General features: G+C 40.7%; 3 protein-coding genes and 1 long non-coding RNA gene across 35 annotated transcripts; 2 read left to right on the forward strand and 2 right to left on the reverse strand.

The window, feature by feature from the left end:
• Nucleotides 1–238: 238 nt before the first annotated feature.
• tgoln2 (trans-golgi network protein 2) lies at nt 239–6,498 on the forward strand. 31 transcript variants are annotated; one of them, XM_051074973.1, is made up of 6 exons: nt 242–447; nt 2,815–3,255; nt 3,304–3,351; nt 3,592–4,094; nt 4,637–4,720; nt 4,815–6,498. In XM_051074973.1, exons 1-6 carry the CDS (start codon nt 393–395, stop codon nt 4,818–4,820), a joined length of 1,137 nt encoding a protein of 378 aa, XP_050930930.1. In that variant the 5' UTR covers nt 242–392; the 3' UTR covers nt 4,821–6,498. The 31 variants fall into 31 exon arrangements, with proteins under 31 accessions (XP_050930932.1, XP_050930930.1, XP_050930918.1 ...); XM_051074960.1 differs by having other exon boundaries at nt 244–447; nt 3,448–4,094; XM_051074965.1 differs by having other exon boundaries at nt 244–447; nt 3,496–4,094.
• A 450-nt stretch (nt 6,499–6,948) lies between these two features.
• Nucleotides 6,949–7,740, reverse strand: zgc:153044 (uncharacterized protein LOC751678 homolog). Its single transcript, XM_018669408.2, has one exon. The coding sequence runs from the start codon at nt 7,617–7,619 to the stop codon at nt 7,065–7,067; it is 555 nt and encodes a 184-aa protein (XP_018524924.1). The 5' UTR covers nt 7,620–7,740; the 3' UTR covers nt 6,949–7,064.
• Nucleotides 7,741–7,827: 87 nt separating this feature from the next.
• LOC108878565 (homeodomain-interacting protein kinase 1) lies at nt 7,828–10,700 on the reverse strand. The gene is made up of 6 exons (XM_051074978.1): nt 10,514–10,700; nt 9,992–10,182; nt 8,779–9,852; nt 8,581–8,664; nt 8,307–8,476; nt 7,828–8,215 (listed from the first exon to the last, which is right to left on the reverse strand). The coding sequence occupies exons 3-6, from the start codon at nt 8,896–8,898 to the stop codon at nt 7,855–7,857; spliced, it is 735 nt and encodes a 244-aa protein (XP_050930935.1). The 5' UTR covers nt 8,899–9,852; nt 9,992–10,182; nt 10,514–10,700; the 3' UTR covers nt 7,828–7,854.
• A 1,766-nt stretch (nt 10,701–12,466) lies between these two features.
• Nucleotides 12,467–17,318, forward strand: LOC108878775 (uncharacterized). Of its 2 annotated transcripts, none has more exons than XR_001960259.2 (3): nt 12,467–13,065; nt 13,519–14,008; nt 14,572–17,318. It is a non-coding gene; the product is annotated as an uncharacterized LOC108878775 (long non-coding RNA). The 2 variants fall into 2 exon arrangements; XR_001960258.2 differs by having other exon boundaries at nt 12,469–13,065; nt 14,595–17,318.
• Nucleotides 17,319–17,614: the final 296 nt, after the last annotated feature.

Raw genomic sequence — 17,614 nt, forward strand, 5'->3', positions numbered from 1 at the left:
TGTCACCTTCAGTTGAAATCAGTTGGAACAAGGTTAAGGTGTTAAGGTGAAGAGGAAGTAGGGTAAGAGCTTCCTTTATTGGCAAATGTAACCCAGCTGGAAAACACTGGAAAACACAGGGCTGTGTTTTCCAGTGTTTTGACATAGCAGCCCTGTTATGTCAGAAGTCCAGCTTTAGATGGCAGTAAACCCCATCTCTGTTTTCATCTGTAGGCTAGAAGAAGAGCTGGTTCGTTTGTACAGCACGTGGTACACGGAAGCAGGAATTAGATACTTGTCAAAGCCCTCATCCTGTCGACCTGGATTTGTCAACGCAGATTTGGCCGTGAGTACATCGGGGAGACGGACTGAGAAGATTTGATGGTTTGTGTTTTCACTGTTGTGTAGACACAATGAGGACCATTTTCCTGCTACTCTCAGTATATCTGTGTTGCTACTTGGTCACGGGTGGGTAGAGTTTTGTATCGTTTTTCTTTCTTTCTTTCTTTCTTTTTTTTTTTTTTTTACTATCTATGCTTCCTTCAGATTTGCTGTTGTTGAAGTGTTGGATTTCCCCATAATCCATTTCAGCTACTGCAGCTATTGTGCTCGATAGTTATGTTGTAATACAACACTACTCTTTGACTGAGGGAAGTGAACTGATCATAGATCATCATCGGTATTGTGTTGAATGAAAATCTCAGCAGCACATTTGGCATTTTTTTTTACGTTTCCCTAAATGGAGACACTGGGAATATACTGCTACCTTCTATGTAAACAGCACTAGAAAAACCAACGAGGCTTTACCGAATACCTTTCATGCAAGGAAACATCAACTATTGGTTTACCTTCATTTTCTGATTAAAAAAAAAAACAACAACAACAAAACAACAACAACAAAAAAAAAAAAAAAAACACAAAACTAAATATGACGGTACACAAAACCAAAAACACGGAAATCAGAACAAAACACAAACTCTGCTACTTGTTCTGTCCGATAAAAGTCAGCTTGATTTATCCGTTAGCTAGAGAGCCTGGGACAGTTAATGACAGTTAATGTTTCTTGTAAAGGCAACAATAGGCCGACTACTGCGGCCATCCATATATTTTGTTATTCGGAGCTCGAAGTTTCCGCGTTTACTGTCATCTTCAACTCATCATAACACCTAACACCTAGAGAATAGCGAGAGAACATAGCATAACACGGGTTCCATGTAAAAAATATAAAGTGATACCAGTAATACAGTAGTAGTAATGATAGTAATAATTAAAGTATTAATTGCAAACGTAACAATAAAATTAGAAGCAGTATAAGTAATTTCTAATTCTAGCGGTAGGTGTTGAGTGGAGTGGTAGGAGCAGCAGGAGGCTTGTCATCGCAGGTCAGACTCTACAGCTCCAGAGGCAGAAGTACCTGCAGAAAGTGACAGAGGAGAAGAGAGAAATGGAAGAGCACACAACTACTAGAGAGAGAGAGAGAGAGAGAGAGAGAGAAAGAAAGAGAAAGGCTCGATGTGTCATGGGGAATCTCCCGGCAGTCTAGGTCTATTGCAGCATAACTAAGGGATGGTTCAAGCCTGAGCCAACCCTAACTGTAAGCTTTAACAAAAGGAAAGTTTTAAGCCTGCTCTTAAAGATACAGAGAGTGTCTGCCTCCCAGACCGAAATTGGGAGAAGGTTCCACAGTAGAGGAGCCTGATAACTGAAGGCTCTGCCTCCCATTCTACTCCTGGAAACTCTGAGAACCACCAGTAAACCAGCATTCCGGGAGCACAGAGTCCTACTGGGATTGTAGGGAACTATGAGATCTTTAAAGTAAGGTATTTATGAACCTTGCCACCACCAGGTTCCTACTAATTATGCCACAGACTATATAGCACTTTAATTATATGCCCAGACAACTAGTACTCTTATTCTGAAATCTTCCTAGCCCCAGTTTTATATCTTTGTCAGTTCACTTGTGACAACTTTTTTCCACAGCAGACATTTTGACATACAATAGCAGGAGGAGCACAAGTGTGATTAATAACATTAATGGTGTTTGTTTAGCAAGGAGAGCCAGGGAACAGGTATTGTGCATGCTCACTCACTGCCTTACTGGGACACTTAAATGTAACAGAGCTAAAGTGCAATAAATATCAGTTCCACTTCTCTTTTCCTGCAGCATGTCAAAAATGTCTGCTGTGCAAAAAAAGCCTGCTCTGGCCTCATCATGCATGTAAATAAGCTTTGACAAAATATTAGAAACATAACAAACAACAAATTTTATCAGTTTGCATCCTGTCATGAACCTTTGTTGCATTTCATTCCCAACATCTTTCTCCTCTAATTATCATATCATTATCATTATTATAATTGTCATCTTTCTGTTGTTGTCCAATGAAGGCATAAAACCTACCTGAAAGAATAGTAATAAATTCACAATTCATTTTATTATCGTTTGATATAGTTCAGCCTGTACACCAAACTGGCTGCCATATTTCTAAATTGATTGCCAGTGTGCAGAGGCTGCCTCCTCTGCTTTAATGGTACAGCATTTATGTCATGCTTTTTACTGCAGATAATCTAATCAGCTAATCTCCGCTAATTTAATCAGACTACAGAAGACATTACTAACAGGGTGGGACACACATTCAAAAGTTTGCTGTGGAAACAAAGAAGGAAAAGTAATGAAGACAAGTGAGCTGATGTGTCTGGATCACCAATGCAGAATTCAAAAATGTACAATGGCAGTAATCATTGCTTTTATCATTAGATGGCATTATAGTCTCCATTGTTTCCATTTTTGACGCCATGTCTTGAGTTCTGTTGCTTAAAAATGTATCTTATTTACAGGGGCTCCTTCACAAAATGAAGTGAACTCAGCCTCTAAGGTGGGACAAAGCCAACCAGATAAGCCAAATCAGGATCACAGCCTACCATCAAACTCCAATGTAGCTGGTGATGATGGAGAGGCAGGTAATAGTGACAACCAGCCACAAATCAAAACAGCTGATGAATCCACGATGAAATCCGGAAATCAGGAACAGCCTGCTACTGTTACCAAGGAGAAGCTGCAAGTTAACAAAATAACAGAGAAGAAAAAGAAAGTAGACCTACCAAACATAGATGACGGAAAGACACAAGATGGCAGTGACCAAAACGCACAAACCGCCAGTGACAAAAAAACACAAAAAAGCAGTGACGGGAAAACACAAGATGGCACTGACAAAAAACCACAAAATGTAGGTGACGGGAAGACACAAGATGGCACTGAGCAAAAACCACAAAACGCAGGTGACGGAAAGACACAAGATGGCACTGAGCAAAAACCACAAAACGCAGGTGACACGAAGACACAAGATGGCACTGAGCAAAAACCACAAAACGCAGGTGACGGAAAGACACAAGATGGCACTGAGCAAAAACCACAAAACGCAGGTGACGGAAAGACACAAGATGGCACTGAGCAAAAACCACAAAACGCAGGTGACGGAAAGACACAAGATGGCACTGAGCAAAAACCACAAAACGCAGGTGACAAGAAGACACAAGATGGCACTGACCAAAAACCACAAAACGCAGGTGACGGAAAGACACAAGATGGCACTGAGCAAAAACCACAAAACGCAGGTGACGGAAAGACACAAGATGGCACTGAGCAAAAACCACAAAACGCAGGTGACGGAAAGACACAAGATGGCACTGAGCAAAAACCACAAAACGCAGGTGACGGAAAGACACAAGATGGCACTGAGCAAAAACCACAAAACGCAGGTGACGGAAAGACACAAGGTGACAGCGACCAAAACGTACAAACTGCCGTTGACGACAAGGATGGCAGTGACCAAAATGTACAAAACACGGCCGACGACAAGACACAAGATGGCAGTGACAAAAAGACTGAAAACAGTGGTGACGGGAAGACGGAAGACGCTAGTGTGAACAAATCAGAAGACAAGGACACCAAGAAGGAAAATGGGGTGCCAGAAGAAGAAGGCAGCAAAAACGGAGAGAAAAATATATATAATTCTGGAATAAGGGACGAGGCAGAAAGCAGCCATTTCTTTGCCTACCTTGTCTGTGCAGCTGTGCTGGTTGCGGTGCTTTACATCACTTACCACAACAAGCGCAAGGTAACTCTGCCTCTAAAACTTTCTGCGTCTTTCTCACGCAGACTTCCTTTTTCTACTGACCCAGATTTGAGTTGCAAATATTGTATAAATACTGTGTGTTTCAACCATTGTGGTCTGTGCATTCTTGTTGCAACACATGAAGATGAAAAAGGAATTTTAAGAAACCCAAAAATTACAGCACTAGTTCCATCGCAGACCTTCATTTTATGTTCACGTTACGTCTCCACTGTATGTATGCTGGCGGCAATTTCATATTTACTGTACTGATATGAGTGGTATAAATCTTTTCACCTAAGATTTGGGAAGAATGTGAATACTGGTATGCAAATTTCCCAAAATGTCCCAACTATTTCTGTAAGATGCTTATTTGAAGCATTTGAACTCCGTTGCCAAGTACTGTGTATTGCCTAATGGTGCACACATAGAAAGATTAATCCACCATGCTGCCCCTTGTTTGTCACTTAAATCCACATTTGTTTTGGAAACCAGGCTAGCCAGTTGAAAACTTGCCAATGTCTTTCTCTCGTCTTTATTCTCCCCAGATAATTGCCTTTGTTTTGGAGGGAAAGAGATCCAGATCCACACGTCGACCTAAATCCACAGAATACCAGAAGCTGGAACAGCATGTAGGCTGCTGTTATAAAGAAATACTTCACCGTCATTTTAATCTACTGTCGATAATTATTTTGTGAGTTTTTAATTCTCTGTGTTTTCTTTCAGATGTGATCTCAAATCGTTCCCATGAAACCATTGCCTCAAGCAGCTGAATAAACTGCGGATTGTGTGAGAAGATGGCGAGTGAATATTGGCAGTAGATGTTTTCTTGATGTGCTCCACATTGATTTCACCTCGTGTTCTATTTTGTACCTTTTAGATGCTTATTGCATGACTATGCAGATGACATTGTTGCCTTATCGAGGGACTTAGTGAAATGTGTGAAGGTAAAATAAGCATGTTGTTTTTGCACTTGTCCTTATTCCACTTTTTAGGCAATCTTGTAATTTGACCTGACTAAGGTCCTGACTCAGGATATTTCGGTAGCAGATGAAATATTAGCTGTTTGGATTCTAGCCTTGTTTGTACAGTACATTAGTGATTGCACTGTGTACCCTAAATAAGCCATCTGAATCTTTGTAAAATTCTGGCTGTGTAGAATTTCTTATGTGCAGATGTTTTAAATGTGTATTATAGTATAGTATAAAATGTCTCCAGGTTCCTCTTAGATGTGCAGAAGTATTGCAATGGGATTTCTGCTCAGAAATGCATGGTGTTGGCCAAATGAATGTAGCTTTTTTTCCTGAGAGATGCTCACACAGTGGTCACCCACTTCAGCTTCTTAATGCTGATAGATAAACAGATCAAGTCTGCTTAAAGAAATTGTCTATAATTTAAAAAAAAAAAAAGCTCTTTTGCTGAGATTTGGATGAAAAGATCAACACTGCAGTAAGGTCAGCATAGCATATTTCCACAAATGTTGAGTTAGTCCTTTAACGTACAAAGAAGTAACCAACTGACGTTGTAACTGCTGTCAGGGTGTTGGATACATATGTCAGTGTTGCTTGTTATATCCTGAATGTCATGAAAAACAGTCTGTGTGGTGTGGCTGGTGTTGTTCAAATGTTTCTTATCTGGAAACTTGTTGGTCTATTTACTGTTTTGCTGCCCAGCACCTTTGTTACCGGTTATTCCTCTAACTCGTAGCACTTGTTGCTTTGCATTGAATCTCTAGTCTGAAATGTTGATTATTCTAACCAAAAAGTATTTTGTAAAGCAGAAACTGGCCAACAGCTGCATTGTTTTGACCTTTGGAAGTGCACTATTTGGTGGGGTGGGGGGGTATGTCTCTGGGGACAGGTTGACCACTAATATATTAGATTTAAACTTTCCTCTTGGAGATGTGTGTGTTGTGCCAAATTGTAAATGATTTTACTGTGATTCAATGTGTGACTCTTGTATTGTGCCTCTTTCATAAATTAATATATTTTTACGGGGGCAGTTGTCATAATCTGTGGAAAGCCCTTTCTGTAGAAAGGAAAAGAGCTATGTATGACCCAGTTGTTTCTTGGCAGAATTAGAGACCATATTATGTCCCAAAAATATATATATTTGAAATCTGCAAAGAAAATAATCTCATTTTTCTAACAATACATGGCTCTTTTGTGAGTGAAAACACACTAGAATTAGTTGGAATATAGAATAATTCTTTCATACAAGCTAGCTAAAATCAGCATGTTAAATGACTTTGCAGTAGGGTTAGGGTTAGTATAAGTATATAGTATATTTGTTTCACTTTGCCAGGAATGGCGGTCCACACAAACATCCTGCTGTCCATCAGATGTTTCATTGCTGAACAAATTGGCTATTGATTCTAAAATAAATGCTTTTTGTACTTTGTAGCCTCAAATGAGTTGGATTCCTGAGCTGCCTTCGCTGTCACAGCTACTTCATGATTCGAGGACCATCATATTCTTTTCTCTTACATATTATAATTTGCTCTTTGAGCCTCAAACAGTGGTTTAATTGAAACCATCTGACAAATCTCTGGTGTAACTGCTAAAACTCACTGAAACTACAAGGGTTCCCATCTGCATATTCTGAGAAGGGTCTAAAAGCAAAGTGGATGGGAACCACTGGTTTATTTTATTGTACTTTTATAAGTTTAGTGTGTGTTTTTTAACATAACATATTAATTTGAATTCTAATTATGTGACTATAGCTGTCAAATAAATGTAGTGGATTAAAAATATATATTTTCCTCTGAAATTTATTGAGTAGCCTAGAAAGTACATTACAGTTCTTGAGTAAACGTACTCAGTTAAATTCCACCACTGTCCATAATAAGTCAAGAGTGAAGTCTTTATGTGCCTTCGCATGAAAAGTAGCTTTATTCTTATTGCTACTGCATAGGCGACACGTTACATGCCATCACTGTGAAACAATGTCCCACTCCTCAGTGCGCACAGTAGGTTGTCATAGTGGCATCATATTTCTGGCCTCCTCTTCATATATGTCTGGTATCTCTCCAATGGCAGACGAGACCATTTTGACAGAGTTGCACCCACGAAGCTCCATCTCATATCGGACGAGCTGCTTCCAGAAGCCATTATTCGGCCTGACAATGGGTCGGCAGGTCTTCACCCACCTGTGGGCCTCCAGCAGGGTCACACCGCGGTACTTCATCAGGTAGGCGATACACAGGGCGGCGGATCGACTCACGCCGGCGTTGCAGTGCACCAACGTCCGACCTCCGAGCTCTGCAATGTGCTGTATTTTATCTGCCACCTCGTCAAAGTGATCGCTGAGAGGATACGCCGTGGAGTCCGAGACCGGGATGTGGATGTAGGACTCCACCCCGGGAGGAAGATGTGGAGAGCAGCTGCTCCTGGTCTCGGTAACGTTGACGATGCAGGTGATCTCACACCGAGTCACCTGAGCGGCATCATTAGCCGCTCTGCCATTACTGAGATAAAGATGATCTGTGACTTGGCACAGGCCGGAGAGACCTGCGAGACCCGACTGATGCATAAACAGCGACTAATTTCAAAATCTACCGCTGCAAAATGTCGCAAATATCCCGGCTGAGGTAGTGCGTAACTGCCTGCTACTGCCATTAGTAAGGCAACCGAGGAAGGCCAAACTTGTGTGAACGAGAACGCTGTCGCCCCCAGCTGGATGGAGTTTACAATGCGGGGGTGTGGGGTAAGAGAGAAAGAGAAAGGGGTGGGGGTGGAGGTAGGATGGAGAATAGGTGGGGATTTCGTTATTCTCCTTTCTTGAGTCCAAACAAGGTCCTGATTTTCCTGCCAAAGAAATTAAAGATTCTCCTCATCCTGCTCTTCTTAACTTTGGCAGGTGGATCCTCATCTGGTGACTCCTCAGCTGGACTGGCTGCATCTACATCTGAGACAGTAGTGTCTATCACGGCAGCAGCCTCTTGTCCATCAGCCGAGTGAAGCACTATCTTCACAGAGACGAGACTGACACAGGATGGAGCCACTGATGGAGGTTTCACTGAAGGCTCTCCAACTTTCAGCTGTTCCTTAGCCTCGCCGTCAGGACAGAGCTCCTCATCCAGGTGGTCCACTGGTAACATGGTCATATTCTCAAATGACTCCTCGATACTGAAGGAAACATGACAATAAATTAATGGATCAATCAGTCAGTAAACATGTATCTATCCAACACTACTGAAACCAAAACACAGTCACTTACTATGAGCTGGTGTCTGTTTCATCTCCCAGATGGACCATAGTCACAAAGGGGTGGGTGAGAGCCTTCCCTGGAGTGATCCTCTCCTCAGAGTCTGTGTGGAGGAGGCAATTCAGGAGGCTGACGAAAGCTCGTTGATCCTCCAGTTCAGCTTCCTCCATATCTGGGTAGTGCTGGGTTTAAGTAAGTAGGTGACAGTTCAGCTTAAGTGCTTCCTCTTTTTCAGCAACACAAATTTGTATTAATTTATTCTTTAGTCACGAAATGGACCACTTACCATTATCAAGTCATCCAGGTATCTCAAAGGGCTCAGCCATCTTTTGGGCTCAATGCCGGTGCCAAGCAGGTATTCAATTGGAGTCTACAGGAACAAAACATGGGGTCAGATACTTCTTCCTCAATGTGTTGAACATTTTAAAAGGGTTGTCTAATTGGCAAATTAAAGAATGTGAACAGCTGAACAAAGTCAAAATACCTTCATCCACCATATTGGCTTGTCCCAGTGCTGATTCTTCTTAAAGAATTTCTGGGTGTAGTACCCAGCACTGAGGAGGTGGTCAGCGGGTTGGCCGAGCATGTCGACAATTCCTTTCATCTGGAGAGAGAAAATAAAGAATCATATCATCCCACATCCTACATCAAATCCCCTGTTGGATTTGGACATGTGTCTGGGGTAGAATGTAACAGTCTTTGCTTTAAATCTAGATATACTTATTTACTTACTGACTGGTACTCAGAGTCTGCAAAAAGGTGTCTCCCGAGGTACAAAAACGCAAGCACACAGCCAAGACCCCACATGTCAATGGCCTCGGAGATGGGGAGACCCAGGATGACTTCTGGTGCTCTGTGTGTAGCGTATAAGAATCACAAGAGCTATTGAGTACATTGTTAAGTTCAGCAGGTATACTGAAGATTGGAACAACCTTTGCTGGATCATTTACAGCATAAACACACAACTGCAAACATGTTAGAAGATGATGTTTTGCAGTTTGGACTTACCTGTAACCCAGAGGCTGAATTGTTATCCCCCGTGTGTCTTCTGAGGTTTGGAAGGACACCCCAAAATCGATTAATTTTACCCTGAAGGGCTCACACAGATGATTTGCCAACATGATGTTATCTGGCTTCAGGTCTGAATGGATAACACCAATCCCCTTCAGGGCGTCGAAGGCTGTCAACAACTGCAGAGACAAAGGATGCAACATAGACGGTTAAAGATACCACTGACCAGGGTACAGGGTCAAACAGATGAAAGATAAATATAGTTTTGTTACTTCAGTATGAAACTTGTCTCTCAGCTGGCTGAGTATATTACCATTAGTTGTTGATAGATTGATCAAAGCCACATAGTCTTTACCTGGTGTGTTATTGGACGGATCTCACTGAGAGAAAGTGGCATCCCCTGTCGTTCTGAAAGAAGGGCGAAAAGACTCTTGTCCAGTTTTTCAAAAACGAGACAGGTTTGTCCTTCGTGGTCAAACGTTTCAAGGAACTGCACCACACTTTTCTTGACTGGGTCAAGAATGCTCACCACATTGAGCATTTTGATCTGTGAAGGAAATAGGAAAAATGACATAGGTACCGTTAGTGACGTAGCATGATATCAGCAGTTCACTTAATAAGCAAATCAATATGAAAGAAAACATAATTACATAAATAATACATAATTAACAAATTCAATGATCTACCTCTCTTTTGGTGGTATCCTCAGTTTTGAGAATCTTGAGGGCAACATCCTTTGATGTGATTAAATTCACAGCTTTGGTAACTTTGCCAAAGGTGCCCTCTCCAATGACCTCCTGAATGAGGTAGCGACTTGTGCTGCTGCACAGTATGTTGTTGTTTCGCACCTCAGAGCTCTCAGGTTTGGTCTTGTCATCTGTGATCCAGGACAGAGAAGCAGTTCATGAAGAGAAAAGGAGAACATGTGGGGGTTACAACATGAAGTCAGCAGGGGTCATTCAGTCAACACAGCATGCACAAATGTAGCTGAATAATTCATCATACTCATGTAAACGAACATCTGATTATTGTTCTACGGCCACATGAAGAAAAATTATATGGAAAACATATGATCAAATATCACATTGGTCTTCAGTTTCCACATACTTAAGTAAAAAGAAGTAATGTCATAGTGTAAAAATACTCATTTACAGGTCAAAATCTTGCATTGAAACTCAAAAGTCAAAGCATTTTTTCCAGCTCTTTACCTGCAAAGTGACTTGTAGCTTCACCTGATGTCGATGCAGGTGGTGGCATTTTGCCATTAAAAATGTTTCTCCAAATGTTCCGGTTCTTCATTGTGGTTTCTTCAACTAACTCGTTCGTAGTGAAATGTTTTTGGCTGAAGGTAAAATGACCAAATGACCAGTTTTTCAATATTTAAGGACTCTTGATACTATAAGAGAGCATCAGTTCTATTCCGAGGACTGTTTCATCATGGTGACTGTTCCATTCTAAAAACACTTCTGTTCTAATGACTGTTGGAAGATTCTATGAAACCTTTTTTATCACTTGATTTACAGTTTGTTAATTTGTGATTTCTGCAGTTGACCACTTTCTATCTAATATTTGTTTTAAGTACGAGTATTCTTAAGTATTTTCATGTTTAATATTTTTATTCATACACAAACACACACAGATACATATGTACAGTTCCCATGTCAGTAATAGACAATCACTCTTCTTAGTATTGTGTGATATTGTAATTGTGCCCCTTACATATGGGAGGAACATATTAAGTTAAATACTTAAATAATAATATAATATGTGTCTGTTGTTCTTAGATTTTTGACTAACAAATGATACATGAGTAGAGGTATCGACTGCTTTGGTCTAGACTGAAATATCTCGACATATATCTGATAGATATGACATTAAAGCAGACCTTCATGGATGATATTAAACTGGCCCCAGTGATTAGAGCATGTTCATTATCAAAATTTTAGTCAAAACAGGCTGCAGCCTTCACTGTCAGACTGAATATTTTATCTACAATCTAATGTTTTACTACAGCTGCAGGACAATCCAGCTGCAGGAAGGAAATGACAAGGAAGGGTAACAGTGCAGATATTAGGAGAAAGAGATATTGAAAGTGAGATTTTAGGACACCACTTATTACAATCTTATGCCACCTTGCTAGAACTTCTTATCACCCTTTTGGGACTCATAAAATGTAAAATTACATAGATCTGCCACTGCTCATTCTACATTCATCAAGGTGCAGCTTGTTTTCTGTGTAAGGGTCAGTTGGCCTTACAGTGAAAAACTAAATGCATCAGTGTATCAAAAATAATTTTCCCATGGCAGTACACATATTGTAATGAAGTATAGTGAATATGATAAAGACTCTTGCAGCCACTTCCATGTCTGAAGAGGCCAAGTCCCAAATGAAAGCTGTGTGAATTTAGAAAGTAGTTCAGCCTTTCACAGTTTATTGCTGATTTACAGTTAGATATTATGCAGCCTACAGTACACAGTGCTGTGTGTGTTACCAGGTATCACAGACTCATTCAGTTCAGTTGTATAATGACTGGTATAACAATTCAGTATATATGGATTTCTTGTATCTAAAAACATTTGCCATGTCAGAGGTCAGTTTGCTTCACACAGATTTGATGGGGACTGTTTTGTTCAGCATATAGTATTGTATGATTCACTCATCCATACAAGATACACAAGATATCCCAAAAATTCAGTGAAGATCTTGTTATAATGTCCTTTCCTCTAGCACCATCCTGAGGCCCAAAAGAGCACAATACAAAGCTGAGAAGCGTTTCTACTCATCAGAAAATAAACTCCCTGTGAGTGAACATAGCTTTTTCTCCAGCACCAGCCTTAGGCCTGACTTATTTGTTCAATCAGTGGTAAAAATCAGAAAGATAATATTCACCCATCAAACACTGTCTTGTATTATGCCTTCATTAAATAGAGTGTGATACACATTCAGTGTTTATATCACAAATTGTTTTTCTGTTAATGAGTGAAACATTCATCATCATAATTATTCCTTTTTTTTTCAATCTATTAAACAACAGACATGAAACCACAATTATAGAGAGATCACAGGAGCTCCAAAAAACAAAAGTCACAATGAAACCCTGAAATTAGGCCTATACATCACAGTATGAACAAATATGTGTGGGTGTGTGTGGAGAAATCAAAAATGAAGTTAAAACATTAGTTATGCTACAGTATGTCCCTTTAAGTAAAATTATAGCAGAGGACTGTAGTGTTTTTAGGTGTGAGGTGGATGCTGTGTATTAGCTGGTGGTGTTGGTGCCTGCAGGCAGTCCTCGGTTGCCCAGGAAACACAGATGGTGGATGAAGGGCGCATACAAAAGACCGTAAACCTGTGGCAGCAGCTGGAGACCGAGACCACTGATTAATTCAAGTCTGTGCAGTCTCGCTTAGTTAAAGACGTCGCTGTTCTCTTTAATACCCCTCCATCCATTTCCTTTGTCCCGGGGCTTCCGTCTCCACTTTACCCTGCTTTCCCCGGACTGGACTCCCGTCAGTGCGCAGCTGTTGTCGGCACTCCCACATCTGCTTGTCTCAGCTCGGCAGCCATATAGACGACGTTCAGCAGCCGTGGCTTGTCTTTTAATGCGTAGCGGGGAAGGTCCAGGAAGCGACCATGCCTTTTACTACGGGCGTATTTGCCCTCAACATTGAAAAAGAAGAGGGGGGAGAAGAAGATGTGATCTTTTCGCAACGTTTGATGCTGCGGGACAGGTGCGGGATGGAGACCTGGAGATCACTGGTAGGAGAAATGACATTATAGTTCCAATATTTCTGCTTTTCTTTTACATTCGGCGTTTTTATTACGCTTATCGAACTAGTTTATATTAGGTTTTTCTGTTCTTTGGTTAGATAAACATTGATTCATTTGATTTCCTGCAGCATAGGGCCTAGTCTGAGGAGAATGCCCTGCCTCAGTCTGACATCCTTAAAGGGTTAATGAATATTATAATATGTTTATTTGGAGAAAAACAATGAACGAAGTTGTTTAATCTCGGACAAGATGTTGCTGTAGGCAGTGCTACAGTACAGTGCAGTCTACATGGGCTGTCATTCTTAGTATGTGCAGCATGGGCTGCAGCTACTATACCCTGTTTTTGCACTGCTTGGCCAACAGAAACGTCAAACAAATTTAACTCAAGCCTTAGCCATGGTCTAAAGTTCTGATTGCATGCAGTATGCTTTTATTTTGTAGGTAACCTTGGGGTTGGTGTTGCATGGACATCATCTACAGAGCTGCTGACATGTCACCAGTCAGGACGCTGGGAGGATCCAACAGCAGGACAGGTTATGTGTACAGGCTGGATTACCTTTTGTAAAATCATGAGGGAGGTTCATTTTCACTGGCATGCAATATCAGAGGGAGAATTTAACAGCATTACTCAGTTGGTTAGATACCTGACATCAATGAAGCTTATCTCAAGTGACTTATCAGTGGGTGTATTTCAGTTTCATTTGTCTCTAAGTAAAAAGCAGTAAGAAGGAACAATAAATTGAAAGAACAGTCATTCCCTGGGGTATCTTGGAAGGACAGTTGGGTTGCGTCCCACTTTTCTGCTGCTTTGTGTTGTGTGTTCCTCTCCAGTTACACTGATGAAAAGGCAGATCGGGGCTCGCACTGGACCTCTTTCTACACCTGGTCGGCGTCGCATCATCGCCCTCTGTCGTGCTGCCTTCAAAGACTGGTAAAGGATCTCTCAACAGATTTACACCACTGTGACTTTTATTTCCCTCATATTTGCTTTACATTCTCCACCACGTGACTTGTTATATACGTTTGGGATGAATTTAAACTGCAGAGCCCATTTTAATGGAATCCTATCTTGCTTTTACCCATGTGCAGTACAGTATGTCTCTCTCTCTGTGTTTGTGTGTGTGTGTGTGTGTGTGTGTGTTAAGCCTCTGTGCTGGCTGAGAGTGCATATAAACGGTGGCTGGATAGAACATGAGAGATTAGTTATGTGTTTAATCGCTGCCATATTTTCCGCTATATGCTACTCTCCTTTCCAGGATTATGTTCAAGAGGTGAGATAAACCAACCTAAAAGTGAGAGACCATGACCAAATCAGATTAGCATAATCTACTTTTCACATTCATTTATTCAACATTATGCAGGATTATCATGGAAAAAATGTTTGGATATTTGTTGGACCAGGACAAAAATATGTCTTTAAAAGTATGTCTTGTAAAAGAGGTCAAGAGGAATATGAAATTCCTCATTTTTTATTTCCTTGTGTGTCTTTAACAGCTGTCATGTCACTTCTCCTGCAGTGACTGACGCATGGTGCCATTACTGCTGTCCCCTACCTTCAGAGGGAGAGGATCCATGTTCAAGCGTTTCCACCAAGAGATGACTTCTGCTGCCTCTGTGTATCAGCGAAAAAGAGCTTTGAAGAGTTAAAAATGCCACCACTCCTCCGTAGTCAGTGTCAGCGTGATCAGATTTAGCAGGAAGGTATTTTCACAGGCAGTGTTTTGCATCCAAAATAATTTGCTGCAGTGTTCTTTTCGGTCTCAAATGCGTGTATTTCTCCCAGGCTGTGAGTAACACTTAATATAGCTTCATCCACTCCCACTCTCATTTATTTATTTATTTTTTTATGGCTGATCAAAAACACTGACACTGCAGCCGTCGAACACCTCTCACACTTGCTTTCTTCAGCTGCTGTGTGCAGTGACCTCTCCGCTCTGTTGCCTTGGTTACCCTGTCCAACACTTTAGTCACTTCTCCCCTGTAGAAGACACTTTCAGTTCATCAGAAGCTGTGTTTTAACAGTGCTGTTGCACTCTTGTGTGTTAACTTCTCACCGCAGCTAACATGTATCTATGCCACATCCAGAACTGGAAAGCTTGAATATTTTAATCCTGTCATGTCGCCGCTTAAGTGTGTGAGGATAGTTTTCGCACATTTGACGATGTGTAATTCACACAGTATGTTTTTGTTTGTCTCTTAATTTGGATTTGATACAGACTATTTTAATCTACTATAGACGGTACATTCTCTTTCTGGTGTTATGCGTGGGTGTGTTTGTGTGTCTGCGTGAGTGCATGTGTTTGTATGCATGTGCTCTATTTGTGTGCGTGTGTGTGTGTGTGTGTGTTCCTTCCTGTAAATGTGCATGTGTATTCCGTCTGTCTGATAGAAACGTATTTGTAATGGGCCTGAAGCTGTAAGCTGCTTTACAGTGATCTTCTCCTAGCTGCAAACTTTTAAAAATGCCTGAAGCTCTTCTTTTAGCCACTGGATGTACCAGACAAGGGATAAAAAAATATTTACAAATGATTCTTAGCATTCATTACAACCTCATTGAAGTACCAGTTGGGTGGGAATTCCTTGTGATTTAGATAATCACAAGAATGGCGCTGGAAATTAATGGTGTGTAGTTTTCTAAATGATGCCTGCTGGCCTTAATTAAACTGTCCCGATGCTTACAGCCCCATCATCTGATACTTAAGTAAATTACAGCAAATGCTAATAATTATGTGCAAATAGCTTTTTACCCAGGTCTGGATTGTACTAACAGTATCTCACTAATATCTAACAGTACTAATGTCTGCTAACAGTCGGATGATTACTAACCTGTAATGCTGATGGCTGGCCTGATTCTCTCTAACCCATTGACTAACCCTCTGCTTTATGCCCGCAGTCTGATGCACACACTCTTCTCTCATGATCCTGCAATCCTTCTTCTAGAAATGACCTTAGATTAATCATTTAAGAAAAAAATAGAATGGGAAAAAAAAAAGCTATATTGAGCATGTCAAGAAGGGTTTCAGGACTTGGGAAGGGGAAAGTTATTAACCACAAGATGAAAAGAGGAGCAGACACAGCTGCTGATATTAAACTGGGTTGACCACATACTTTCAAAGAATCCTTACAAAACCGATTAAGGTCTGATTTCAAATGATATTACACACAGTGTGCCACACTTCACAGGCTAAATTCACATATTCACTGATCAGTTTTGTGGTCTCCACCCGTGCACTGTGTGGTCAACCCTTTGCAGGTGAGTGCCTGGCTTGTCGTCACCACGGGTAACGCAGTGAGACAGCGAGCCAAGCAAACCCCAGCTCCGCTACTAACTTCTTATGGTGATGATACTAACAGCGGTGCGGCTGCAAAGGTCCACCTGTTGCTCTTACTAACATCTCTGTTCTCTCTGACTGAAACACTATTTCACTCCTGATGTTTCTTTGCTAATCTTTAATTTGATCAAAGCATGCCTTGCAGTACTGGTGATGTTCATTAAATCACATTACATCCAAGCTTTTATCCAAAACATCCTCCAGTGTCAAGGGTATATGCTTTTCTTTTTATCAAAGAGCAGTCCTTTAAAGAAACACAACAGAAGTCCTTATAATTAAGCTTGACAGTTTTGTTCTCTTGACAAGCTACTAACATCTCCTAAAGTTAAATTAACATTTACTAACCTGAGGAGCTTTTAATAGCTCTCTGCAAACTAACAAACTAACCCACTAATAAACTAATAACCTAACAAAAACTAAAACCACTAACTTTGTGCTGAGTGGCGGAATTAGTGAAGCACCCTGATTTTGAGGAGTTGCATCACTTCTTGAATGCACTAACAGAGTTTTTATGGATTAACGACACGATTGAATGTGCCTGTCTGTGTGTGTGTGTGTGTGTGTGTGTGTGTGTGTGTGTGTGTGTGTGTGTGACAGGGAGAGAGCACAAAGAAAGAGCATGCAAGTGTGTGTTTGCCCAGAATGTGACGTGTGATGAGCAACCACCTGATTTTGTTCTCTCATATTCGTCAGGTTATTTTTAGCCAAATGTATTCACGATTAATCTTTCAGCCTAGGTGAACACAAGGATACCTTTTAAACATAGCTATCAACCTTGAACCTCTTAAACAGTAAACTGTGTGGAATTTTCATGCGTGTAAAGAAAAATGAATTAAATGTACACAGTATTTTTGTACCTTATTCCTAATTTATCAGTTGTCTTTACTATGTGCTTTTGTAATAAACAATTTTCACATATACATAAAACATGTTTTTATTGTATCGTCTCTATTTAAGTGAAAAAATGCTACTAAAGGAGTGTAATACAAAAGAGTCCATGCAGCCAAGCATTCGACAAATCCGCAATGACAACAAAAAGGTAAAGTCCTGCACCCAGCCAGGAAATTACAAGGCATTTTATTTCTATAGTGATATGGAGTGCCAACTCCAGGAGTGCCATTATCCTAAATAACATCCTCACTCTCTTGATTGCTGTTATTATACTGAGGCATGATTACTGCCACAGCATGTTCAACACACGCAGA

The sequence above is a fragment of the Lates calcarifer genome, linkage group LG13 (assembly GCF_001640805.2).
Source record: "Lates calcarifer isolate ASB-BC8 linkage group LG13, TLL_Latcal_v3, whole genome shotgun sequence".
Taxonomy (NCBI): Eukaryota; Metazoa; Chordata; class Actinopteri; family Centropomidae; genus Lates; species Lates calcarifer.

Coding starts and splice junctions, on each gene's coding strand:
- tgoln2 (XM_018669403.2), top strand. CDS start 393: ATGAGGACCATTTTCCTGCTACTCTCAGTATATCTGTGTTGCTACTTG. Junction 448..2,814: donor GTGTTGCTACTTGGTCACGG/GTGGGTAGAGTT, acceptor TCTTATTTACAG/GGGCTCCTTCACAAAATGAA. Junction 4,095..4,636: donor CTTACCACAACAAGCGCAAG/GTAACTCTGCCT, acceptor TATTCTCCCCAG/ATAATTGCCTTTGTTTTGGA.
- zgc:153044 (XM_018669408.2), bottom strand. CDS start 7,619: ATGCATCAGTCGGGTCTCGCAGGTCTCTCCGGCCTGTGCCAAGTCACA.
- LOC108878565 (XM_051074978.1), bottom strand. CDS start 8,898: ATGAAAGGAATTGTCGACATGCTCGGCCAACCCGCTGACCACCTCCTC. Junction 8,477..8,580: donor ACCTGGATGACTTGATAATG/GTAAGTGGTCCA, acceptor ACTTAAACCCAG/CACTACCCAGATATGGAGGA. Junction 8,216..8,306: donor GAAACAGACACCAGCTCATA/GTAAGTGACTGT, acceptor TGTTTCCTTCAG/TATCGAGGAGTCATTTGAGA.